Source organism: Chelonoidis abingdonii, chromosome 8 (genome assembly GCF_003597395.2).
Source record: "Chelonoidis abingdonii isolate Lonesome George chromosome 8, CheloAbing_2.0, whole genome shotgun sequence".
NCBI classification, from domain to species: domain Eukaryota; kingdom Metazoa; phylum Chordata; order Testudines; family Testudinidae; genus Chelonoidis; species Chelonoidis abingdonii.
Window position 1 is genome coordinate 93,118,396 of NC_133776.1, and position 27,857 is coordinate 93,146,252.

At 40.8% G+C, this 27,857-nt stretch overlaps 1 protein-coding gene across 2 annotated transcripts; it reads right to left on the bottom strand.

Annotated features, from left to right (window-relative positions):
* Window positions 1-1,956: 1,956 nt before the first annotated feature.
* Window positions 1,957-27,754, bottom strand: LONRF3 (LON peptidase N-terminal domain and ring finger 3). 2 transcript variants are annotated; one of them, XM_032767054.2, is made up of 12 exons: window positions 26,990-27,754; window positions 24,869-24,987; window positions 24,072-24,194; window positions 21,817-21,972; window positions 19,982-20,225; window positions 19,098-19,188; window positions 14,495-14,609; window positions 12,629-12,750; window positions 11,764-11,922; window positions 8,976-9,138; window positions 8,253-8,402; window positions 1,957-6,773 (listed from the first exon to the last, which is right to left on the bottom strand). In XM_032767054.2, exons 1-12 carry the CDS (start codon window positions 27,642-27,644, stop codon window positions 6,615-6,617), a joined length of 2,256 nt encoding a protein of 751 aa, XP_032622945.1. In that variant the 5' UTR covers window positions 27,645-27,754; the 3' UTR covers window positions 1,957-6,614. The 2 variants fall into 2 exon arrangements, with proteins under 2 accessions (XP_032622945.1, XP_032622946.1); XM_032767055.2 differs by lacking the exon at window positions 21,817-21,972 and having other exon boundaries at window positions 5,942-6,773; window positions 26,990-27,739.
* Between the last annotated feature and the right edge of the window lie 103 nt (window positions 27,755-27,857).

Here is a 27,857-nt window from a genome sequence, read left to right on the forward strand (position 1 = left end):
AATGGTAAACTCTCTCAAGGCAGGGGGTGTGGCCACACCCCCCTGCAGCCCTTGTTCCAGCACCCCATCGCAGAAAGGAAAACTAGAGGTGTGAAATGATATTTGGCTCACCACTTGCAGTCCTGCTCTCACAGTCTGTGGCCTTATCAACTATAATAAAATGAGTAGGTTTGGGCTCAGACAATACTTGTTTAGATCAACAAGCAAAGCTTCAGTGGTGCAGTCAGAAATGGTTTCTGTTCCTTATACTTAGCAAGGCTTGTGTAGCTCATCATGCCCCTAAAGTCTCATTGAGTTGAAAATGGAGGTAGTGCCACGGTCCAAGCCTAGCATTTAGAAGTGCTGTTTTTCATCTGACATGTAAAATCAAGGTCTTTAGTGCAAGCCCTTCAACATCCCCTGGAACTCCATATCCTGTTCTTTTATCCAATCACATTAAACCAGGAGGCAGTGAGACACACATCAACATTGGTAAGGCAATTGAAAGCGGTTTGATTACTGGTCCTTTTAAAATAAAATAATTCCTCATGAAGCAGCCTGGTCAGTAGGAGAGGCACAATGATCCAGTGGAATGAGCACCATCATGGGAGCCAGGAGTTTAGTTATTCTTGTTTTATGATTCAAAACTGAGCCAGAGAAATGATGGGATTTGCCCAAGGTCATAGATTCATAGAGTTTAAGGGCCACCAGATCACCTAGTCTGACCAGCTCTGTATCTCAGGCCACCACCTATCAACACACACAATTAGATCGAAGTGGTACAGCGCTCCTGTGACTAGACAACCTGTGGCACAACAGAACATTAGGGAACACACTGCACCAGTACTCAAGACCCATGCAACAAATCATAGGGTTTAAGCAAATTACTCCCCATTTATGGCAGTTTCCTAAACCTGCCCACATCTCTGACAGGGCCCTATGCTCCTTTGCCTATGTATAAACTGGGAATAGTAAATACTAAGCACATTTATTGTGGGCAATTCATGTCTGTTCAGTTTGAACATGGACTACTAATTACTATTTTTATCAGCTAGTAAGACAGCAGCAGTTTTACTTGCTGTTTAAATGTTTTGAGGATTCTTCTTAAAACATTACTGAATGAATAGCAAGTTAAACTCCTTTGAGGAAATAAAGCTTACTGAACAAATATATACATTAAGCCTAAGGGGCCTAATTTACTGGGCCTGCCAATTTTGTGACTCATCTCGTTTGCAAGAGGAAAACTAGTGCCTGTGTATTAACATCTGATCCCATATATGCATGGAGATTGGGTGTGCACACACCAGCACTCATAAGCTAGCCTTACTTTACCCTCAAATACCCATATACAGGTCCCACTGAACTCAACAGCAGTTGCCGTCACCTAGTTTATGGCAGAATTTGGTCCAGGTTGTGTAGTAGTTCTTTGGTGGGTGGAGGAGGGAGAAAATGGAGCTAGTAGTTGTACAAATGTGGCAGCTGCTTGTTAAGAGGAAAGTATCTGCCAGAGCATAAACAGGTGTCAGGATGTTCTCTAGAGACTCTTGTAAGAAGGCCCTGAGGCAGAAAAGCATCCCTGTTCAATCGTTATGAAATCAAGAGAACTTCAACACCTTCTAAAGTTAAAGCATGTGCTTAGAGTTGTCTTGAATCAGGATGGATTTCAGCACCTACTTAAGAGTTTTTCTTGAGTTGTGCTTGGTTGAGCATTCATTGCAGGCAATGAGAATCTTTCCGTTAACTGCAGTGGAGAGCAGGCCTTAAGTTACAAGTGCATTCTTTCCATCTTTGTAATTTATCATCAGATTAAGAACAGAGAGTAAACAACACAAATTTTAATTAGGAAACAGGTATTCAGGCAGACTTTGTCCATACAACATTAGTACTACAGGCTGACAGGACTATGACATTAGTATCTTGAACATGAATTAGAAAAAATAAAGATATGTCAAACATATAGAGGTAGCGGAATAGTACTGCTGTTCAATGACAAGAGTTTAATTTAATTTCACTTCAAGTTCATTACAGTGCAAGAAAAATAAAAGGATGCTTTACACACAAATGGAATACACAAGCCCTCAAAGCCATCTGTCACTATTTAAAATGACTTGATAGATATTTTATTTCTGGCTCTCTAATAACCACAGTGCTTGATGGTATTAAATCGGACAAGTCTATGGCATCACATGATCCCTTAAATGATTTTTCCACCTGCTTTGTGTATTTGTTTTCTTCCAGTAGATGTAAGTAAAACGATTACATTGTTTCTGCCACAGTGCTGCCCTGTAAACCTGTGTTCCTCAAATCTGACGTCAAGAATTGAAAAGGGGGTGTGGGGTGGGCTATGACTGAGAAGATAAAGAATGGCAACAAGCAACACAGAAATACAGGCACTTCTATTTGAGGGTTAATTTAGACCTCATGAAAACTGGTATTAGTAAGCACTTCTGTACAGGATACCTGGCTGTATATACTGGGCTTGTCTACACTGCAGTACTGACAGGGGTGTGAACTGCAGAACATGCTAATTTGTGCTCTGACCCCTGTATACCCTGCTTGTGTGAACTTAGTACTTCACCCTGTTTTAAATAGGGCTACAGCAGTGTTAAGTAGGTACCTCCTAGTTCACACCAGCATCATCTACGTGGGACAATTAGAGCATACTCCAATTCACACTGCACTGCCATGTAGACAAGACCTCAGTGTAATACTTCTGCTTTTCTGCATCAGCAGCCATTTAAGAATTTAATCCTGTATTAAACAATCTGGTTTCTTGTATATTGGCAATATTTATTCTGCAAATCTTGGCAGAGTATTTCATTTACGAAGAAGAAACTTTTCTGCATTTTTCCTGATCCTGCCATCTTTGTGGGCTTGATCCAACCTCTCATGAAGTTGATGCGAGTCTGACAATTTTATCAGACCCTAAATGCACACAGTGCCCATTGAGTTTTGCACATAAAGGAACTGTAGACTCAATTACTCATAGATAAGCAAAACATCTATTTTCACAAAGAAGCTAGATGAACCAGTCTCCTCACTACACCCAAAACACAAGGCAGCAATGAAAATGTACTTTTTGCCCTCATTAACTAGTTTAAACACTGGTACAGTTCCAGTATCAAAGAAATCATTGAGTGATGACATCCAAAATATAAAACTTCAGTTTATAATGCTGTAACCTCTAGACCTCATTATCTATAATGGCTTGATTAAGACCCAGTAAATACAAGTCTGTCAAACTCCATTTCCAACCAAGATGAAAATTATTGGATTAACAAATTAGTGGTTCATACGTGCTCTAAAGGCTAGTAAATACTCATACAGGACAGGGGTAGCCCAAGCATGGACCAGCCACTTTGCAATGAGAAATCCCAGCTGTCAGCTTAACAGCTAATAAAAAAACATAATAGCACTCAAGAAAAGGGAACTCCAGTATTACCACCATGAGGCTAATCAGGTCTGAAGAAACTTGACATGAAGTTAAAGAACTATGAACCCAAGCCTGTATTTGGCATGCAGCCAGAACTGCCATGGATCAATACTTTTGGGTGCACAAATAACAGGATTGTTTTTATTCTACAGTAGGTCAGTACACCTAGTTATGGGGACAACTTGATGGCAAGAATAATAAGTATACTATCAGATCAATGTAGTTATGAAATTTAAGTGAAGGTATTGTTAGAGCTATTTTCTCACACTTCAGACAAGATGCCAAATTTACTGCATCTCAAAAAACAAACACTACGCAGTGGTATAGGTAGAAACTGGTAGATGTTATCATAATTAACTCCGAGAGTTGAAACTTGGTGGTTTCCACTCACCTTGAGGGTGATGGAAAGGACAATGCCTACTTTTAAAATCCACCAGCCAAGTGTAATTAAAGGACTCTTCCTAGTTATCTGCGAACCAGTAACACAAATACATGTAACAGAAGTTTGGCATGCAGAACAGAGCAATAAGATCAGTGAGAAAACAGCCCCAAAATACAAGATACTTAAAGACTGAATCCTACTCCTATGGATGTGAGGACCAAAACATCCACTAACTTGTATGGGAGTAGGACTGGTCTCATGTTATACGTTACTAATACAGAAATGGCATAGGTCAAAATTGCATTTGATGTGACTCCACCTGCAAATAAGATGAGAACTCACTCTTTGTGAAGTGACTTATCTGTTTTCTTCCTTATGAAGACAGATTCCATAGCAGACAGCAGCCACCATGCAGTTTACTGTTTAAAATGGGTGTTCATAATACGTAAGGCTTCTGATTTTTGGTTTTAACAGACATGGATAAAACACTCCCAATTAAAAAAAGATTGGTGTTTATCCAATAAACTCTGGAAAAAACATTGGAAATGGTTACTCAATTCATGTTGACTTCACCCCTTTCGTAGTGCAGTTTGTTTAGATAGGTGATATCCCTGCTCACTGGCTTGTAAGGGCCTGCCAACACAAAGCAGTAATGTGAACTCTGGATGTGTGATTTCTGAAGTTCAGTAACATATTGCACATTCATTGGTCCATACAGACCTGGCTGATTCACACTAAAGGCTCCCTAATGTCCTTTAAGGTAATGCTGTTTGAAACAGTATTAGTGTATATACAAAGAGAAAACCCCCATGTTTGGATATCTTCATAGAACTCAAAACAAATGCCAAAAAATGAAGTGAATAAACCCCCAGAACAGAAGCCCTATACTGTATTCTCAAACAGGCACAGTACCATCCACAGAAAAGTGTGGCAATCTAACAGCATGGAAATGAGTTTCCTGTAATATTTACAAAGTAGCTAAAGCAAAAACAAAACATACTTTCAATCTGCATCACTAGACAGAAAACTGAAATGTGTGACCATTTGTTTCTATGGCACTTAAAGGAAAGTGCCACAGAATTTAATAGGGCTGAAACAAATTACATTCTACAGAAACTTAACAGGGTTCATAAATTGATCTAAAAACTATAAAACTGAAATAAATTATCTCAAACTAAAATGATTTTAAAAACCTATGGAAAGATGACAATATTCTACTAAATTCTACAGGACTTTTCCAGAAGGGTATGAAATAAATACTATTCTGGGCAATATCATGAACTCTCATCCATCCTACTTGCTCTCTGAAGAGGGAAATCCATAGTTTAGATACAAAGACCCAGGCTTGCTCCCACTTAAGTCAATGGTAGATCTCCAACTGACTTTAATGGAAGCAAGATCAGGCCCAAAATATGTTACACAGAGCAAAAGAGGCAGAAAAAAGTGAAGCGAAGCCCCATTTTCATTTGCCTTTTGGGTTTTAACCATTAGCTATCAAGCTGTTCACAGTCTCTAACAGGAGACACGCAGAGGTCATGTAGAGACTTATGGCTAATGGAAAAACCTGGAGGTTGAGGTGGAATAAATAGAAAGTTTATTAAAATACCTTCCTTCTCGTGAGCCCTCCTGGAGCCCTTCATAGCATAAATTAAATCAAATCATAGTATTAATTACAAACATAAGATCTTAACATTTAATAGGGTTGATACAAAGAATTTCTCGAATAACCTGAAGTGAAATACCTCTTTCTAGGTCTCTTTTGTGAAAAGTTGCTTCTCATACCAATCGACTCCTGCTTTGTATTTGTAGGTAGCTGTGATACGCTCATAGCAATTCAAATACAACATTTCACCGCAAGCTGCTGCATAGTGCTATTATTTATATCTGTGCAAAGTTAATGGCTGGATCCTTCAGTCATCTCTGGGCAAACCCAGCTGAAGTTTATTACCCGAAGCCCCAATCAGCAAAACACTTCAGTATATGCTGAAGTGCTTTGCTTGACTGGGGGCCAAGTTAAGATTGTAGGATCAAGCTCTACCCAGCAACTGACTGAATTATTTCAGACAAAGCCTGCATATTCATGGCTGGCTGTGTTGGGGCAATCCTTCTTAGAATATAGAACACTGGAGATAGTAGAAAAACAAACATTCAAAGTACTCAAACATAAATGTATTGAAAAATGATGGAAGCAGTCGCTTGTGTATTCCTAATATCTTTCCCCCTAGTCATTCATACATGGTAAGATCCCATAAATAAATAAAGCAGCTTACTTTCTGTGTAGAGAATGTACACATAAATAATTACAATATACATTTGGAAACCAAAAAAAGACATTGTAGTGCAAAAATAAATGATCAAACACAAGTTGTGGACATAATACACAGTGCTATATAAACCTGAACCACTTGGAATAAAAGACTCTGCAGTTCATTGAAATAATGCTTTAACACTATCAGTATTTCTCTTTCACATTAAACTGCACAGATTTCATTTATCTACTACTACAAAAAACCCACCTCAAACTTTCAAAAAAGTTTATGGCAAACAAGATCACTTTGTTCTGTTATAACACCGATGACACCAGCCTAGCAGTGCAGCAATTGAATACTCGTCTCAAGAAAGTTCAGAGATCCAGATGGATACTACACAATGATCTGTAAATATCCTTGGCTCTTTATATTTTATTTCCTTTGAAAGTTAGACTTCAGACTTGTCCTGTTTTGACACACAAATCCGTAAGACATTATTGCAGTTAGATATAGTTACAGGAGAGACTCCACAGTCAAGTATTGCAAGAGGCTTCACAGCTCGTTCTCAGCATCATCGTGACCTTGTACGGGACATAAACGTAAGGACACGTCTGATGCCATTCAAGCGGTCTTTCAGGGATTTCATGGCAAGAAATGGGAGCTGAGCTCTACTCTCAAGTGGAAGGACAGCAAGGACCCACCAGCACCACGCAGGGCCATTGGGGCTAGCCTGCAATAGAGAACACCACACATACATTATGATGCAGAAGCTAAGATTCAGTCAGTGACTTAAAAAAAAATCTTGGTATAGAGCAATACATTTTCACTTCCGTCTCTTAGTAAGAGATGCTTTCTATATGGTCCCTCCAAATGCCATTTTAATAACTTCTAGTTAGACATACACAGTTCATACCCAGATCCTAAACTTTTCTATAATTTGCAGTGTTTGGATTAGACCAATTTTTGCCTCTAGTAATCTGTAGTTTGTGTCTTCTGCATTATCTTCATGCTATGTCATAGTGGGCCCAAACCTATGAGTAGGGACCTACCAAATTCATGGTCCATTTTGGCCAATTTAAAAAATAAATAAGTTTAATGATTTCAGCTATTTCAACCTGAAATTTCATGGCATTGTAATTGGAGGGGTCCTGACCCAAAAGGAATTGTGAGGTGGTTGCAAGGTTGTAGGGGGGTTGTGGTACTGCTACCTTTATTTCTGCGCTGCAGTGGGTGATGATACTGCCAGAGCTCTGAAGGCAGTGCTGCCGCCAGCAGCAGCACAGAAGTAAGGATGGCATGGTATTACCACCTTTATTTCTGTGCTGCTTCCTGCAGAGCTGAGCCTGCCATCAGCAGCCATCTTTCTCCAGCCACCCTTACTTATGTGCTGGTGGAACGCTCCCTTCAGAGCTGGGTGCCCAGCCAACAGCTGTCGCTCTCTGGCTGGCCAGCTCTGAAGGCAGCGCAGAAGTAAGGGTAGCAATCTGCGACCCCCCACCCCCACCCCAAAATAACCGTGTGACCCTCCCTGCAATTCCATTTTGGGTCAGGACCTCCAGTTTGTGAACGCTGGTCTCCCCTGTGAAATCTGTATAGGGTAAAAGCACACAAAAGACCAGATTTCATGGTCTGATGCATTTTTCACAGCCATGAACTTGGTAGGGCCCTACCTATTAGGTATTTAGCACCCTAATACCTGTTATACTCTGTTAGTACTTGGAATTTAGGGTATCCAGCACCTTGCAGTATTGAGTCCTGTAACACTAGCATCAACTTTGTCCTGCAGTTGTCACTGTTTGGTACGATCTCTATTTTCTACCTAACTTGGGGACAAATTCAGTTACGCTGCAAATTGGTGCATGTCCACTGAAATCAGTAGGAATTAATTTGTCAGTGCACTGCAGGAAGTGCACTGACAAATTAATTCCTACACAATCCCTGTGCTGTGTAGGAATTAATTTGTCAGTATTTCTCAGGAAGTTAAATGAAATAATAAATATGAATACTGACTTGCTCAGAGTTACTGCAGCAATAGCTTATAGCAACAGTTCAGATATTGAACAGGTTATACAGGATCAATGAAGAGGATTTACATTTTCTTCAATGGAGTTAGAAAATTCTCCTTGATTTATCAGTGTGTGATTGCTAAGCTTCCTGTCGTCAATAAAAATGACAACCTCTATTCCTGGATAAATATAAAGTCATGTACCTGTGGGTCAGGATCCTTAGCTGGCATTGGACCAAAATGACTGAGAATTCGACTCTTGAGTGGTTGTTTGAGTGAGTTAAACCACATATAAGCCTGATCATATACAGAATCATGTAGAACAAGTAACTCAGCATAGTTCTCTCCTTGCACCTGGAGTTAACACACAGAGGAGTGAGGCTGGAGTTAATTCCAATTACATTTTCAAAAGGCACTACACACATTCTTAATTCTTTTGAGAACTCTAGGGCAGATCCTGAAAGTTTGTTCTTTGGCTTTTTTCTGAAAAGCATCTCAATCAAAAAGTTTCTTTTCCTTCACCCCTATGTTTTAAAACACCACTAAAAAATCCATTTTCAGAACAAAGTGTTCGTCAGGCTAAATCCAATCACCACTTGCTAGATTATATATTTAAATGAAAATGGGTCCCCCAAATGATTTGTGTTCATTTTTTTTAATATGAGAACTCTTTGGGGCAGGCACTGTCTTCCTATAGCACAGTATGGGTTTGCACAGTACCCAACACATTTTGAAGGTGTTACATATTCTCTCAATAATAGTGGACTTTAAATATTTTGGCATTGATTTCAGCAGGAGTACAGCCAGATCCAATCTGATTATCTGACAGATAGGAAACAGACCTATTAGGAGGCCTGGGAAAAATCGCATCCTGATACACTGCCTTTGTGAAAAACAAACTTTTTGGAAAATCTTCAGTCAACTCACCTTCTGATCCTCAATGTATTCAATATCTGCTGTGTTGTATCCATCACGCTGGCTGTGCTCTGTCACTTTAAACCTCCTCTTGCCGACGCTGTCTACAACAGAGCGACCATCAGCAAAGAATTCAACATTTCTTATCTCCAGAATGCAGCCATAATCAGCAAACCTATTTAAATCAAAACAAAAGCAAACAATCTATATTCTTTCCAGGTTCAGTTCTGTAGATTTACTGAACAGCCACTCTATATTACAAAGATATTTACTAGTGTCAGTGAGTGCTACATGTAATACATGTTACTCTTTTTAGTGTTCTTCAGTTATACAACACTTTTCAAAACTATCTTCATGAATGTTCAGCTGAATGCTCAGCACCACTATAATAAGGCCGACTTTTCTACAGTCTCTAAAACTGAGGCACTTAGCTGGATTCATCTGAAATTTGGCCCGCCTCAGGAAGGTGCAAAGTAGGCGTAGTGACCCAGAATTGTGATCCTTTGGGCAAGGGGTTCTGAGATACAATCCCTTCCCACGACCCCCAAGCCATTTTTCAAAGATTTTTTTGCACACTGAGCTAGAGATTAGTTAACTATTAATGTGATGCAGGTCATAATGGTCTCAAGTCAGACTTTTACTCAGGGTAGTGCATGGCACCCATTAAATCTTTGGGGGACCCAAACTGAGAACACTATTTAAGAAAACTACCTTTTTACAGCACACATGCACCAATACAGAAAGGTGGCTAGAGGGTTTCCATGCCTGCCATTTTATATGCTTTAAAGCTTGACTTTTGTAAGTGCTCTAAAAGCCAAATGGTTACTTGGTTTGCTATGAAATTTGGGGTGCCTCATGGGGACAAAAGGTGGCGTTAATGATCCAAATGTGGGATCATTTGACCTAGGGGATCCAAGTTACAGGCCTCAAAACCAAAACCAAACCAGTTTCCTTCTGTGGCCTTGTTCTGTTAAATTGAGATGTACTAATGGCTGGATGAATCACAGACCACGCTAGTGAACTCACCCTCTTCAGTAATATAACTAAAGATGAATTAATCACAAGCCCCACATCTTAGACAAAAGGCCTTTTGGACTGAGTGGCCAGAGGCAGCTGCAATTTGCGAGTCACTGGTGGCAATTTTATTTTGTGAGGGAATGTAATCAAAGTCTATGGGGAGGAAAAAATTAAACATGACTGCTTCCTGGAAGGAGGCGGCGGAATTGAGTAATAAGGGGAGAGAGGCTTGGGGCTGCAGCAAGGGGAAGAGGTTTATAGGGGATTCACAGGGATGGGTGATAAACAACCAGTCTGAGACTTGCCGGGCGGGAGGGGGAAAATCTTTTTCACTAGCTCCTGGGGGACTGGTTGGACCAAGTAGTTACTGGGGCAGATTAATATGATGTTTTCAAAGAAACACTGCACAGAGTTTAGGAACCGACAGCACAGGCATCATGTTTTGCCCACTCTACATCATCTAACCAGTGACTTAAGAACTGTGTCCTACTGGGCATTGTGGTGATTCACTTGGGCAGAAATAATCTGAGCCTTATTCCTGGTGTTCATCTGATTCATTGGATATCAGAGATGTGCATCCAGGAGCTATGGTAATTTTCTTCTCATGTTTGTCCTTTAATAGCGTTAGATGGAATCCTGTGAGTGAGACTGAATGGGCTTTAAAAAGGAGGCGAAGAGCTAGCACATTTCAGCAACTGTGGGGCTGGCAAAGCAAAGACCTGTGTAGCCCCAGGGCATATTGGAGCATTGCTGAAAGAAGGCAGATTTAAGGTTGCATGGGGAATCTTAACTGGGCATTTCCTGGTTTTCAGGAGTTTGAGTTTTGCTCATCTCAATGTTTTGCAAGGGGACAGTATACCACCATGCAATCTTAATTCTGCATTTATGTAGTCTGTGGCCATTGAATTTTAGAATACTGAGAATTTCTTGTGCAATAATCTTAGGTAACCACATACTGTACCAGTGCAACTGTTCTAGAAGGATAATTCACTTGCTATTTATCTACATTTCAAAATGTAAAAGCGTCAAATGTTCAGTGAAAACTCTATGGCCGGTAGGGTTAAGGACAGTAAGCACTATGGAAGGACTATAAAAATCTACAAAGAAAAACTTATCAACGATTTTAGTAAGCTTTGCAGTCCCTGGCTTATACAGACCATTAGGACAACGATGTGGACTTCAAGGCAGGGTGATATGAGATTGGCACTTATAGTGTCTGTGGTAAATGGCATGATGTAAATGCTCAGCCAGTCCATGTATTAAGCTGACCATACTTCTGTCTCAATCATTATATTTAATACAGTAGAGATGTCAATCTGACCTGATAACATGACCGCTTCTTTTGACAGTAAAATTCATTAACATTCCAACTTGACTGGCGGTACCAAAGAAATACATTTAATACTTTTTCTCAAGCCATACCTAATAAACTGAGCCACTGCCACATACCACTGAGGCCAATACCTTAGTGGGATTCCAAAGGAGGATTAAATATTTACATGAATAATACCTGCAGTTACCCTATCTAGGGTAAAAGTGTCTAGTAAGGGATATAAATCTTATCTTCATGCTTCAGTACATCAGCAGACCACTAACCAATACGGTTAGGAAGAAACGTGTCTCCCCTCCCCCACCATCAGCCTGTTATTCCACAGTTGTCCATTATGGGGTTTTCAGCACCTTCCTTTCAGGCAGCTAGTACAGACAGGCTACTGGACTGAAACAGATGCTTTTCTAGATCAGACCAATTAACTGCCACCACTGGAGTGCACTGCTCACTCACCCCTTAACAGGATCACCAATACACATTCCGAATTGTTTGGTGCCAGTCTCCATGCATCTTCGAATCATCAGTCGATAACATGGCTCAAAGATGTGCAGAGGGCAAGGGACTGTAGGATAGGCCATTGTGCAGACAAAGATGGGAACATTCTTATTTAAGCTATAAGAAAAAACCCATTAGGAAAACATGCACCAACTTCCAGAAAGCATTAGAAAGGTACAAACCACAGCCATATTTTATGCAACACAATGCAATTTAGAGGATGCCTCATCTTGCTAACATTTCAAAGTGCTTTACAATAAAATCAAATGGAAAACAAGATTTCTATATTATACAAGAATGGTGAAACTATTTTTTCATTTTTCCAGACAAAGGTAACTGATATTCCATTATAATTAATGAAACTTTTTTTTTTAAATCCTTCCAGCAAAGCGAGAAAGAGTTATCACCTCATCTCTCTAGGTTGCTTTAGAGCTCAGATGTTCCTCAATTCTCTCCCTTTCCCATCCAATTTCTAATCCACACATACTGGTGAGCTTTTTTATGGTGCAGAATTTCACTTCCAGCCACTATAACATGCGCCAAGGTTAACAGAACACAGTGTCATTCCAATGAACCTTGTATTACTGGCTTGAATTTTCTCTTTTATTTGAAAACAATCACAAGAGTATGCTACCAGATAGCTTGAAGTTTAGTCTTGGTATCCGAACCCTGCCCTTCTTGAATCATGTAATATAGAGTAAGTTTCTTTATCAGTACCTTAGGACATGTTCTACAGTGATGAGAGCCATTCAATTGCTAGCTAAACTACTTTTAAAGACTGGTTTAAAAAAAGCATGAAAGCCCACACAAACTGATCACATACTTGGAAAGCTCTGCAATTTCCTCTTCATAAATCTTCCTTCTCTCAGTGAGTTCCTCTGGAAGGTACTTCGCTATTAATTCCTCCATCATTACCGTTTTGCAATATTTCCTCAAAGCCAAGCACTGCAACAAGAAGGCAACTGAGCAGCTGCTATCCAACAATGCCTACCATATTTTACCAAAGCTTCCTCCAATGCAGCCTTTTCTTAATTGTACTCAGTCACTAATCTATTTCCCTCCTTGTGACAATCAAGGTCCAGACACCTCATGACCTGGGAGTCTGGACTCCCAAGTAATTGATTCAACTGATTCTATACATTATTACTGCACTAGAGGTGTCAAGTATGGTCTTTTTTACTAAAGCTAGACACACTCGTCTTGTGTGTGATGGTTTTGGGGAGATCTGAGCCTGGAAGGGCTCTTGGGGTTACACCCGCAAGCGGCAATCAGACTGGTGGAATCTAGGGTGATGCCACTTTGCTGTGAACATGCTGTAGGTGTCAGGGCTCTGAGCCAAAGCTGGCAGCACAGGAGCACCCAGGGTTACAGGACAGGTGGTAACACAACCCCTTTCTGGTTTGGATGCCCCCCCGCAGCATCTCACTATTCTAAAGACATGGGCAGGGCACTGTGATTTATGAGAAGACTTTTCAAAGCAATACAGAGAACAGCATTATATGCCAATATCCTACATGAACATCATGCACTAAACTGATGTCACAGAGAATTCCATGCCCAGAGCTTGCAGGATTGGGCTCTGTTTATTATGCCTGTAACTGGTATGGAGAACCTACATAGACAGTAACTAAAAAAACCCACAAAGCTACTGTGTCATTTTTCTGGGGGGCTGGCCATTTCCTATCGGCTTTTGTATTTCCCAAAAGCCTAGCAGAAACAGCTGGATGCATGATGAGCTTCAGTTTCATTACGCCATTTAAGAAGCTAAAGAGTCAAAGTTGAGTAATAATTCATAGTTTCCTGTGTCTTTAGTTTGTTCACTCTGAAGATATCATTTCTTTCCCTACTGGTTTAGTTTGTGTGTGTCTCGGAATTTTTATCTCTCTGTATCATTGCTGTTTTTCCCACAGAGCTTAAAGTTAACTTTACTCATTTTGTTTACTTTTGGTTAGTGCAGCAGCAAGTCAACAGTAGTGCTGTTTACATAATGTATTGCAGAGCCAGAAGAGGCAACAAAATATTATCATAGAGATGCTACAAAACCTAGCTACTCTCTTCCCCTCTCCACTACAATTAAAAATTATTAGTCCCTGGGAGCTCACCAATGCCAAGCAGTTTTTTAAAATCCCACCCTTGAAATCTGAGAGACATTTCTCATCATGTTTAACAGTTTATTCCCTTCCAACCCTCAGCTTCCAAATTTTTATAACTTTAATTACAAATATGCATTCCTGCAAAAGACAGAGCAGAGACTGAACAGCAAACCAAAGAGAAAAAAAGAAAGCATACCAAATCCTACCAGTGAAGGCCACCCAAATAATTTAACAATTTTAAGGCAGGCAAAAATTAGCATCTAAGGTACTTGACAGTATTCTTTTAAGGCATAAAAGAGAACATGACTGAAGAAGTCCAAGTAACACCTGAGCCCCATTCCAGTAGCATGCGCCACATGGGCTGACCAGGCAGGGCACTGCTGATCTCAATGTGCAACCACTCAGACTGAGCTTTATGCTGGATCAGGGCTTTAAGGTTTTAAAAGTGTTTAACTACATGAGCTCTCTGAGCCTTAGAGACATTTAAAAAGGCTTCTTCATATAGGATTTCAAGTATATTTGGATATACCAGTGGATTTCTGAAGTTAATTCCCCCTCCCCTCCAGTTTATGCAGACCAAATTCATGCATCATTACCTCAGAAAGACCTTCTTTGCACAGGGGACATTTTGCATTGTGATCTAGGCATCTTTCGAGACATTTCAGGCAGAAGGTGTGCCCACAAGGTGTGGTGACAGGTTCATAAAAGAGCCTGGAATGGAACAATCAACAAAAAAGCGACAATATCGTGTAGCAAGACTATAAAAGGCTACTTCATAACATCTTTCATCTTTATTCAGTATAAATAATTGTGCATTTTAGTCAGAAATGTTTGTTTTTCACTTTTGTATTTATTCAAGTAAAGCATTTTGCTATTGCCAGTCTAACATAGAAAGTGCTCTGTGAAATCCTGGGTCCATTGAAGTCAACAGAAGTTTTGCTACTTATTTCCATTTGAGCAGGATTGCCATTTTGGGACCTATAGGGTTAATAAAATGGGTATACACCAGGGGTGGGCAAACTTTTTGGCCCAAGGGCCACATCTGGGTATGGAAATTGTATGAGGGGGGCCCCACGAATGCTCATAAAACTGGGGGCTTGGGTGCAGGAAGGAGTGAGAGGTCTGGCTGGGGGTGTGGGCTCTGTGGTGGGGCCAGAAATTAGGCATTCTGGGTGTGGGAAGGGGCTCTGGGCTGGTGCACGGGGTTGGTGTGCATACATGAGCAGGGGTTCCAGTTGGGGGTGCAGGCTTTGGGGTGGTGATGAGGGGTTGGGAGTGCAGGAGGGTGCTCCAGGCTGGGACCGAGGGATTCAGAGGGCAGAAGGGCGATCAAGGCGCGGGTAGGTGTGTGGGAGGGGGTCAGGGGTGCAGGCTTTGGGCAACACTTACCTCAAGCAACTCCATCCCCCCTCCATCTCCTATGTGGAGGTGCGGCCAAGCAGTGCTGTGCACTGCCCCGTCTGCAGGTGCCAGCCCTGAAACTCCCATTGGCTGTTCCTGGCCCGTGGGATATGCAAGGGCAGCACTTGGGGCAGGGGCAGCATGTGGAGCCAGAGGGGGGACATGCGCTGCTTCCGGGAGCCATGAAGAGCCACTGTATGTGCGGAGCAGGGCAAGCCCCCAACCCCGCTCCCTGGCTGGAGCACCGGAGCGAGGAAGCCCCGGACCCCGCTCCCTGGCAGGAGCTCATAGGTCAAATTAAAACATCTGAAGGGCTGGATTCAGCCACCGGGCCGTAGTTTGCCCACCCTGGTACACACTATTGTTACCATATGTAACGCTGGAGAATTTAGTTTTGTCTGAATACATTGCATAGCTTCTAACTTCCAAATGAACATTCTCCCACAAAATAAATGCACATTAGAGTTGTGATTCTGCTTTTCAAGTTAGTTGTCTTCTTTTCTGGTTAAATTCATTGGAAGACTATATATAATTCCAAAGACATCTTTCCCTGTTGATGAGCATTTAAAAAAAACCAGAGGGATGTTACAAAAAAGTCTAATCATTGAAACTAGAAATGAGACCATTCAAAACTGATTACTATGATCTTAAAAAAATCCATTCAATATTTTAAGGCCTCAAATTATTTAGCCTGATGTAATTACTTAAATTCATTTTATTAAAGGTAATTTTTATTTTAAAAAAGAAAACACTGGTTTATCAAGAAGATAAAGCTGGGTGCTACTGTCCATACATAAAAACATAATTCCACACTTAATTTTTTCAGCATGCAAAGTATGTTTAAGAACATACTGACTCTTAACAAAATAGCAATAGCCAGTTTTTTAAGTGTCATTAGTTGCTCTAAATCAGAGGTCAGCGACCTTTCAGAAGTGCTGTGCCGAGTCTTCATTTATTCACTCTAATTTAAGGTTTTGCGTGTCAGTCATACATTTTAACATTTTTAGAAGGTCTCTTTCTATAAGTCTATAATATAGAACTAAGCTACTGTTGTACATAAAGTAAATGAAGTATTTAAAATGTTTAAGAAACTTCATTTAAAATTAAATTAAAATGCAGAGCCCCCCAGACTGGTGGCCAGGACCCAGGCAGCATGAGTGTCACTGAAAATCAGCTTGCATGCCGCCTTCGTCACACATGCCATAGGTTGCCTATCCCCTGCTCTAAATACAGACATTTAGTGAGGGAGCATATGAAGGAATATCTAAAATGCCAGTTATCCTGTTGCACAGTTAAAATCCTGTCAGTTGTTCAAAGAGCAGAAACTTTACTGCATAATATTACTTGTTTTGCTTTAAAATGGTTAATACCAAGTTCCAAATAAGTGTTTGTATATTTAATACACTTACAATAGATTTACTTGGACAAATACCACTTTAAACATAAGTATACAGCACAAGAAATGTCTATATTAGATCACATAGTCCTGATCCAGCTCTTACTGCACTAACGGGAGTTTTGCTATTGAGTTTAATGGGGGCTGACTTAAGCCTCGCAAATTGGAGAAAGATTGTAGAAAAAGATTTCTTGAGACCACGTCAGGTTTAGTACGACAACAGCAACAATATTCACCCTTGTTGGGAAATAACTGCTCACTTCCAGGCAAACAGAAGCGTAGAAATGTAGGGCTGGAAAGGACCTGGAGCGCTCATCCATCCAGCCCCTAGGCTAAGGCAGGACCTAATATACTTCATCCTTAACAGTTTGTCCATGTTTCCACTTCTGTAGGATTCCTTTTTGATTTTTAGGTCACAAAAGAGCTGCCATATTGGCCTCTTACTATTCTTCCTATCTTTCCTTTTCATCAGGACAGTTTGTTCCTCCCCCCACAGCTGGAATGGGTGACTCACCACCTCAAAACATGTTCTGCCAGTGCTTACTGCATGCCACTGAAATGAATATAGGTCAGTAACACCTTTGCCACTTATACAAAATAGGTCAATAGTAGCTTCTGCAGTTAGTTGGTGAAAGGTCACTATTAGTCCAAAGTACATCTCAGCCTCCAAATCAGACAAGAAATTTCTGAATTACATAATATGTATGACGACCATGAAGACCACTATGCATTAAAATCAGTGGCAAGAGGAAGATCCAACAGGATCTTCTTACATAGGCCCTGACATCCATATCATCTCAAGGACTTCAGTGAGACTCCATGTGGCTGCAAGGATCTGTGCTGTCCTGTGTTGCAGGAGCAGGGCTAATACTGTGACAGTAAGGGAAGATAAAGGGTCAGAGCTAAGTAATTTTAAAAAAATGTATCTGAAAATTGCTTTGTAAACAGTCAAACCAACATCCTCATTAAAATAGCCAAATTCAAATTGTGTGCGCATATATGGCGGTTGTGGAGGGAGGGAGTGTTGGAGGAAGAGAGTTTTGCTCTTACAAATATTGAATCTTTTGATAGCTGTGTAAACTTTTGGATCACTTGGTTCAGGTTTATAGTTTAGGCTTCTGATTTTATTTTTTGTGTTTCTTTTAACAGTTTGTTCCAAGCTGAAACTAGCCAAACCAAATAGCCTATTTTCTCCAAAATATTTCATTTTATTTTAAACAATTTAAGATGGCACAAAAATATTTGCAGACTTTTCAGTCAAAATAATGACAAATCCAAACTCCTACAGCCTTGTGTCCAGAAACCCTCCCCCTCCCCAAAAAACCAAACACCAATTCATTTAAAAGCTAAAAGGGGATTAATCCAGAACACAGCTAATTGGTTTTGGGGATTTTTTTTTCCTGGAGTGCGATTGTGTCCTTGTCAGAGCCCTGAGAAACTTCTAATGTTAATTATACTAAGTTTTACTGTATATTTTAACAAACATGATTTGAAGTCAGGCTGTTCCTATACAGCTGTAGGAACTACGTTAGCACCTTGTACCTGAACTCTATCTGCAGTCTACACTTGCTCTTTTGTTGACCTGTAATAGCTACAACATAGTAGTGCTTTTATAAGGTTTAACTTATTGCCACACACTGACTTGAAGATAGAGCTTTTATTTGGAAGAATAGTTTAACTATCGTGTACTTCTAAATGTTAGCTGGGAAGATGTATTTGCCTCTGTCAAAGTTTAATGGAGCATGCAAGACCAATAATAAAACTGATGCATTAGGCAACTCGTTTTCATGCTCAAATTAGAAGCATCTCTGAGGAGAAATCAGTGATATTTAACTGTGTGAACAGAACCGTGAGCAAGTGTATATTGAGCCTATGTTTGGTTAGTTGTGCTGACTTATTTTGGCTAAGTTCTAGAGACACAAAGGACGTCTATTTGCTTATAAGGCCTTTACTACTGCAACAACACTACTTTATTAGTGGCACCATTTTACATAATGTGTTTTCATAGAAATCAACTTGTCAAATATTAGCATGATGAAATATCGATACATGATGTACGTATTAAATTAACTGCAGAGGACTAAGCGTTGACTTCCACATAGTGGCTGGTTAGAAGAAATCTTTCAGATATGTTCATTAATCTATTTAACCCTGACACAAAATATCTTTTGCCAGAACAGTCATTTGTCTGGGGCACATCAAAAGCTTTCAGACAGTCCCATTCATAGTTAACTCTTCAGAACCAAATAACTGGAAGTGAGGGGGAAAAACCCATTCCCCCCCAAATAAACAGCTTCCAAATGATAGAAAAATAAGTGACCGAGCAAGCTAGGGAATGCCATACATCATGGCAGTGAAAGACAAGTACAACATAAAAACAGTCATTAGAAAATAATGGATACCTCATACATAAAGAACAATCCAGGTCAGAGGGGTCCACAAATTCAAATGGAACGCGGCACCCAGCACTAGATCCCTTCGTATCAATTGCACCTATTTATAATTGTAAAAAAGTCATTGGAACATACAACTAGACACAGCTACGTAACTGGTTTAACATTTCAAAGACACTGTTTTGGAAGTTCACAAACAGCATCTGATTTTAACATGTACTCAAATACATGCAGTATGTGATCACAGTAGTTACTGAATCATTAAGATCATGGGAATAATTTGTGGGCAGACACCAAAAATCAGCCTGGGCACAACTCACAACAGGCTTGAATTTAATCTCACACAACCATGTTATCACTGTTGGAAATATATAAAGGGCTAGATTCTCCTGTCACGCCACTGTCTATCCATGGAATGGAGGGTGAATCAGGCCCAAACACTTCTGTGGTCTCAGATGTCATGCGCAACGAACAACATTCATGCTTTGTAGGTATGAATAAAGCAAGTCAAAATTTTTACTTTAATTATACTATTACTATTGGACAGAGTGCTGTAAGTGTACGTGGAACTGACATTTCTCATAACTCTCAGGGCTCAACTGGTAAACAAGGGCTTGGCCCAATCCCCTTTGTTCTCTTCCTAGATTTATTAGTGTAGTGTAGTTACTTTTACAGAGGAAGCTGCACTCTCTCCACATCAGTTCAAGCCCTGACTACAATCCAGAGTGAATAGAAAAGACATGAAAATCTAATTTGGAGCCCAGTCCTTCACTTTTTACCTAGGCAAAACTCCTGCTGGAATTAAGGATCCAGCACAGCATTCCTTACTAAGGCAACATTCCCACTGCCTTCACAGCACAGGACCAGCCCCCCATTTTATTAATCAGGTTTACCTTTCTTCATGAGTTTGCAGGCCACCTCATCACTTCTCATTTCCTCAGAGCAGTGCTTTCTCTTCAGAAGGCTGCATTTCTCAGAAATGAGAACAGCAGACTCGGGGGCAGAAGCATGTTTGTTCTCATCTTCTGAGCAGCCTTTTTTACTTTCAATCATTTGAATGGATTTTCTCAGACTGCCACAGTCACTCATTTTTTGTTCTTCCTGAGCAGGAAAACTCCTTTTCTGTTTCACATTTACCTGTGCAAAAGAGGATTGTACATCAGGACTGCAGTTGTGTAGCATTTTCATTCTGCAGACCACTTTGTAAGAGAACCACGCACCCACCCACCGTCCTGCTCAGATCTCAGACTGTCATGCTGTGGGCCACCAGGAAGAGCTCTGCAAACCAATGGACTCCAGTTTGAGAACCATTGTGTCTGGGCCTTATTTTCAGTCAAAATACCACCTTCCCACAATACACAACAAAACAAGCAGTGTTGCTGTGTTATCAGCCTTCATTTGGAGGGGCTTATAACTTAGCCACGATACTGGATTCGGGAAGTAATTTGGCCAAGTCTCCCCCTGTAAGTCATTTCCTGAGCTATGGAAAAATCCATTTGACTGGTTTTAAGTTAAGAGTGAAAAATATTTTGTATATCACAGTGCTGGTTTAAAAGACTAAACACCATATGATCTTTATTCCAAGAGAGGAGTAGGAGTATACACAAAACAATCAATAAAAGGAAAAATACATACAAGAGGCTGCTTCAGTGAGACTGATCTTTTACTCAATAGCTAAAATGGGCCGCTGGTTCTTGTGTTTATAACAGTTAATATCCCAGAAAATATGTCATAAATTAAAGAAGTGTTGCTGCAACATCCTTAATCCTACCATTGCCATGTAACAGACAATTAGTAACCATTTCATAGGATAATGCCTACCAGTTTGCCAAATCAAATGGAGGGACTGATTCCCCCTACTCCTCTGGTGAATAGGAATGTAGATACTACAGGTCATTGTCAAGAGCCATCAGAGACCATGATACACAGGAAGGCAGGTGTAGGGGGTTGAATTGTCTCCTCTCCTCCCAATAACCTACCTCATTCAGGAATGGCGATCTCAGGGAAGGAGCCTCTCCTCAGAAAGCACAAAAGGCCTTTCAGGAGACTATGGCATTGAAATAGGGGTGCACTGGAGCAGAGCTGTGCAAAAGCCACTATTCTAGTTTGCAGGAGTTAGCGCAAAGCTTTCCTATAGCTATGAGAAAGAATTTACACCCTCAGAGTTTCAGGTTTGGATGAACTAAAGATAGTCCTCAGCCAAACCTCTGAATCCAAACTCCCATAAACATGGAACTCTGGATCTGAAACCAACCTTGTGGGTGGCTCATATACCCATATTGGTAAAGACCCCATAATCACCAGTCAATACTTTTGAACTTTGGATCTGGATCCAGGGTGGATGGCCTATCATCAATTAAGGGCCAAATCAAAACCCTTGATCTGAACACCTCCCGAACTCTGGATCTGAACTTTACAACTCAGGCCCATCTCTGGTGTACACTAAATGAAAGATCTAGAATTTGTTATCACAGGTAAAGGGATTAATTTTCACAAGCAAGAAAAAGAAGGATCTTTTGAAGTCTCACAGCCTTCCTTCCTTTTTATGTATCAGTTAAGTTGAATCCAGTAAATTAGTAGTTTGTTGCAGCTTTTCAATCCCTAAAGCAGTCTTTAGCTTGTCTGTATTAAGTATTCTGATTCTCAATAAAAACAATCTGGAAAAAGTATTATTCAGTGTCCCAAAACACAGCAAAATTAAGAACCACACATCACAGTTTATCTTTACCTTGAGCAACCTTTGTAAGTTATGGCTGGTGTCTGCAGATCCCACTGAATTTAGAAGGTTCCCCTTCAATCTAGAGTGAGGTGACAACACCTGCAGGATATCAGGTAAGTGTTCCTGAGCATTTCCCGGGATGGGTGAAAATAAATTAAGTAGAAGCTGTGATATAAAACAGAATACATACTTCACTACTTAATTCTTCTCTTACAATCTCTTAAGGGAAAGTGGGGATTGAGAGGAAGGGGATAGTTGACAGAAACATCTTTGATTTACAAAACCACTCAAAAAACCCAATTAGACTAGGGTGAAACCAAAAGGAACAAATATAAAAGCTAGTGTGATGCAGGCTTAGAATAAGCAAAAAAGTCAACTTCAGAGTTAAATGTACTGATACGTTGTCAACTGGTTTTGTTCTTTAGGGTAACAAACGCTTACACACATGTGAATTATGTTCTGCAGAATGTAGAACTAAAATTCTCCATAAACATGTCTGCATCTACTGCTTGCGGAATTTGATACAAGTTTGTGCTATGCACCCTAAACTCCCACTGAAGTCATTGGAAACTGAGGGCACTTACCATCCCCTAGGTCCAGGCCCAATCAAATCTCTAATATTACAAATAATTGGTATGTCGAGAAAGAAAAATTGAGACAGTGACAAAGTTGCAGGCATGAAAAAACAGGCAATGGCTTCTCACCAACTGAAAACAAATGTAAAATCCACTAGCAAATTGCTAGCCATTAGCAGAGTGCAATTCACTGAATGCATTAAAAAATAGGAATTCCATGTTATAAAAGACTGAAATCGTTTCACCGAACTCCAGGCCTGGTCCAGCAATGCTTCCATATGTGCACTGAGCACATCATGTATGAATAACAATCAATTCATAGTCCTGTTCAAGCCAAAAAGGAACTCCTCTTGTGAGCAAGACTGCAGGATTGAACCTTCAATGTTAAAACAAATTCCAATGAAGACTGCCAATTACAATGAGCAGAATGACAAATTTTCACTTAAAGGATTTCATAAAGAGAGACTACATCACTGTTATGCAAGCCGTCTTGAAAAAAATCAATAGAATATTATATCACTTGATGCACTCTGTAGCAGACAAAGTCTAGTTCATCCGCAGGACCCTATTACTTAGAAATGAATAGCATTCTTGGACAAAGCTACTTTGAACCTGAATTTAGAAACGTATCAGTTCACTGTCTCTTGCTCCAACACACAGGAAGATATCACTACAAAAATGATACGTGAATCAATGACAATGCATGAGACTGCACTCTGGGAACGGACCACGCTGGCAATTCAGGAAAAAAGGAAAAACACCACAAATGTCTATCATCTCTCAAAGCCTCCCAGTCAACTATATTATAATCAGACTGGTGCTCTGATGTGAGAAAGTGTTTGTGCAATCATGTACTCATTTGTTTTCACTACAGGGACCACTACTAAATTATATAATGTTGAGTGTCCCCACAAAGATTATTTTCAACAAAGGGTCAAACACACATGCAAACCTTAAGGTAAGTGTTAACAACAATCAAAGGTATGTAAAGAAGGATTAGCAACGTTGGCAGTAGCTCTTTAAAGAGAATGGTAACACATGGCTGTATACTGCAGCTTAGTTTGCTACTGGAAGAGCCTTATTATAGATCTGTCACATTGCCCAGTTATCTTTAATCATTAGCCACCTTTTGAGAGTTTTTAAAATAAGGCTCTTCCTTTGTTTACTCTATTCCCTTTCATGCCTTCTCTGCTTGCTGATGCTCACAGCAGCTTTAGTGGCTGTGAAAAGAGTGATCTTGCTCCCAAGTGGAATCCTGGCCCTGCTGCGCAGTGTTTTCACAGTCTGAGTCATCGAGCTGATACAACATTCACTAGAAACTCCCACTTTTGTCCCAATTGATAGCATCAGTCTACCTGGTAATAAGACTAGGAAACCGATTGGAAGTGTAATTGCAGGGAGTCTAGGAGTGCAATACTAACCTCCCATTGATTTTTAACAACTCTGCTGTTATCTGAGTTACACAGGCAACTCTCTTACTAAGATTAGACACAAAACAGCCTTTCTATACACCGTGTGCTGTATGTGTTTGTTACCTCCAGTGAAACTTTTTGGAGTATAGCAATGGACACCATGTAATACATCACCATGTAATAATCTTTACTTCGTTATTTATTTTTTAAACAAAACGGAAAATTCTCTTTCATTTTCAGTGATCTAAGTGTTGTTGCACAAGGCTAAAGAACTCACCTTTTGAGCCTCTGATTTGGCTGTCCTGTTCCCAAAATCCAGGGCAAGGCAAAATAGAAACGCTCTTAAAGATTCTTCTATTTTCCCCAGATTAGCTAATGCTTGTCCTTTCCTTAAGTGACCCTGAAATCAAACAGATCTACAGTTCTAGTTTATTTCCTTTTACCACATTTTGAGCCTCTTTATTAAAGCAAGAGAATTACTAGGAAAAAAATATTCCAAAAGTGAAATAAAAATAGGCAAAAGGCAATTATGATAGTCTGCATTACTTAAATAATGAGAGAAATATAAGAAGTCTTTCAGCTTTTTACCACAACACACCGGAAGATTTTTCATATTTAGCTTTCAGAGAAGTATCCCATCCCTACCCCACAGATACACATGCAAGTTTACCCTCACAGCATCTGGTCACAGTTAAAGGCTGGTGTAGTTGAAGTCCCTCATCTCTTCATTGGACAGAACCTCCTCCCACAACTTGATCTCCTAACCTTCTCATTAATGCTTCCTTCTAGCACAATATAAACACTGTGCTCAACTTCACAGGGCATGAAAGCCTGACCTCCATAAAGGTCAGTGACAATTGTCCTTAGTCCATCAGCCAGCAGCCTGTGGCCTCTGTCCTTCTCCAAGAGAACTCAGTTGTATTACCATGGAATGTGTTTGAGTTCTACTGATCTAAGAAGCTGAGAGTTGAGGAATCTCTCAAATACAGTTCTTTTGTGATACAGCATTTGCTAAGCCACCAGAATGGCCAAAGAGTTTTTACTCTAAATACATTCATTAAAATTAGAACTTACCTTTGACCAATATGGTTGGAGCCTGCATGCTGTTTCTGCATCATGCAGTGCATCTTCATAAGATTTCAAAGTAGAGTTAATCTGGGACCGGTTGCTATATAATAAATGGTCATTTGGAGCTGCAATGGAAACATTGTCTCATTATAATAACTACAAACATTTCTGACATGGGCCCTATTCTTTAGGACTCTTTTCTTAAGCAAAAGCCTTTTTCCAGTTGTCTCGGGAAAACAAACACACATTATTTAAATAACCAGTTACAAAATCAGATATGGCAATTTCACTGGGGATTTCTAGGTACAAAGGTGTCAGATTTATATTACACAACTGCTGTAAACACTGCATACATAAAATTCAGAACAGCTCACAAAATACATCACCAGCTCAAACAGAGGATCAGTTTGTTTATAGAAGCTGACCAGAAAGATTTAAGTGTCATAACTGTATTATGGCCCAATTAATGCTGTCACAGTATAGATGAGATTTTAAAATGAATAAACTCCCTTTTCAAAAGGTTTGGGATCAAAAATTGTGAATGGCACATAACTACAATCAAAGGAAATTAAATGACAATCTGAAGAACTCTTGTGTAGCTCAACACATCTCTTTCACTAGCAGAAGTTGGTCCAATAAAAGATATTACCTCACTCACAATGTCTCTAATAACAGCAACCATCAGATAAATGTTACAGCAGCATAGACCAAATGGCCCCATTGTTTCATATCCTATGTGCTGTAACAGCCAGGCACAATGTGGTTTAAGAAAAAATTCTGATTATTAAAGGATTAATAAGAACCCTTATTGTTATTTTAACTTTTTTTCACATTTAGTTTATGCAACACTAAATACTTTGAAGCCAGATTATAGTTAACAAGTAATAAATCAGTTTTCTTCACAACCATTGGTAATGTTTATTACTGGCTTGACATTGTTAAACTGAATAGTGTTTACAGAAGCCTGTTTAGCTGTTCTGTATTACTACCATGATCCTGTTGGGCAGAGGCTGAAGAGAACAGGAACTGTCATGAGTTGTAAAAGTGACCTGCATGTATTCTATAAGATCTAGCACTAAAGCACCAGTAAAATCATTTGACAAGCAAGTCCCTCAACAAAATAAGCCAGGGCATTTCAAATCTTTTCACCTATTGCAACATGTCCTGTAATAATTCACCACCTGCTGCTGCAAACTTAGATTTGTGGAGCGGGAAAGCCCTTTTCAGGCAAAAAGCAGCAACCATCTCCTGAAATAAAGCATATTCCAACGAGCACCATGTAATAGGAAGCTGTGACAATGACTAACTCGTAATTTCGATCAATATGATCAAACCTCTGGGATGCTGTCAGAAACATGACCCAATTTGTTGTTACTTCACTGGTTATACAACCATTCCATAAGAAGGGGGCAGGGAATCCAGACCAGAGTCGCAGGCTAAAAGCTTACGCAACACGCTGGTCTCCTGACCTAGTTTCACTTTGGACTTTTAAAAAACCAAAACAATAACAAATTCCTAAAAGTTATCCCTCCCCTCAAAACAGACGGATGGAGAAGAGAGGTAAATATGATGGATACTGGTTTACCTTGTCAAACTGCAACCACCAAACACAAAGAACACCATTAGGTCATGTATGCTCCGCTGCCTGTAAGTCCCTAGTATGCATAGGACAAACTGGTAAACTAATTTTAAACTAACATCAATACACTCAGTACTCCAGACATTAATAACGTTTGCTTCTTTATAAAGGACTAGGCTTTATAGCATATCCTCGGCACAGCATGCGAACTGCCACACCCACCCCAATGTTATAGCTAGGAATACTCCCAATGGCTGCAGCTGGGATGAAAGTCTGTAACTTGCCCTGGTCGAAATACTTGGTAAAGAGGCTCAGATTTAAAAGCAAGACTATAAATGACACTCAACAGCATTCTAAGGAGAAATTTGGTTGCTAGAAACTTGGGCTTCTAACATCCCCTCTGCCTGGCTGTAATCGATCAGTCGCAAAAGTCGCACATAGGAAAATTTTTTTCAAGTTTTAAGTCTTGCAGCATTAACCCCCTTAACGCTGCCCTGTGTGAGTGGATCGGTCGGGGTATCATTTCTGGATGGGGGGGAGGTCATTACCTAGGCTGACTGCTTCATTGTACTTCTGCAGGGCAGCTTGCGGCTTCTTTTCCTTATATAGGAGGTTCCCTTCGTGCCTGAGCTGCGATGCCTTCACTTGGCCGGGGAACCACTTGGCCAGCAGGTTGCTGAGGATGACATTGACGCGGAGGTGCTGCCCAGCCGCCAACCTCCCCTCTTCCTTGCACAGGGCGCAGTGGGACTCAGTGGTCCTGTCCCGCTCTAGGCACTTTTTACAAAACGTGTGTCCGCAAGGCAAAGAGACAGGCTCGAAGAGGAAGCCCTGGCATTTGCGACAGCTGAATATATCCCAGTCCCGGGGCTGCAAGAGGCTGCCCCCGCCGCTACAGCAGGCGGGCAGCTGCTCTCGGAGCCGGATGCCCTGCGCCAGGCACTCCACCAGCTTCTCCAGCTGCTCCGCCCGCAGCTGCTGGTGGCAGGAAACCAACTGGTAGAGCTGGAAGGCTTCGTGGAGCCGGCCCCCGTGGGCCAGCGCATCGGCCCGCTTGAGCAGCGCCTGCCACTCGGGCAGCAGGCTCGGGGCATCCACCTGCAGCTGGCTCCCGCAGAGCTCGGCCGCGCGCTCCAAGCTCGGCGCCTGGAACGCCCCGGCGGCGAACTGCAGCAGCAGCTGGCGCGGCGGGTGGGAGCCCATGGCCGGGGCTACTCTACAGGGCGCGGGGCCGGGCCCCGGGGCTGGGCTGAGGAGCAGGTGCTGGAACCGCCCAGCTGCACTCCGGCCGCTCCATACTGCTCGCGCCCGGCTGCTCCGCGGCTGCTTATATAAACCGCGGGACACGTGATCCCGCGCGACGCTACTCATTGGCCAGCGCTGGTAGGATGGTTACAAAACGGGCTGGTTTTGTAA

Coding starts and splice junctions, on each gene's coding strand:
- LONRF3 (XM_032767054.2), bottom strand. CDS start 27,644: ATGGGCTCCCACCCGCCGCGCCAGCTGCTGCTGCAGTTCGCCGCCGGG. Junction 8,403..8,975: donor AATACATTGAGGATCAGAAG/GTGAGTTGACTG, acceptor TGTTAACTCCAG/GTGCAAGGAGAGAACTATGC. Junction 6,774..8,252: donor CTAAGGATCCTGACCCACAG/GTACATGACTTT, acceptor TCTCTATTGCAG/GCTAGCCCCAATGGCCCTGC.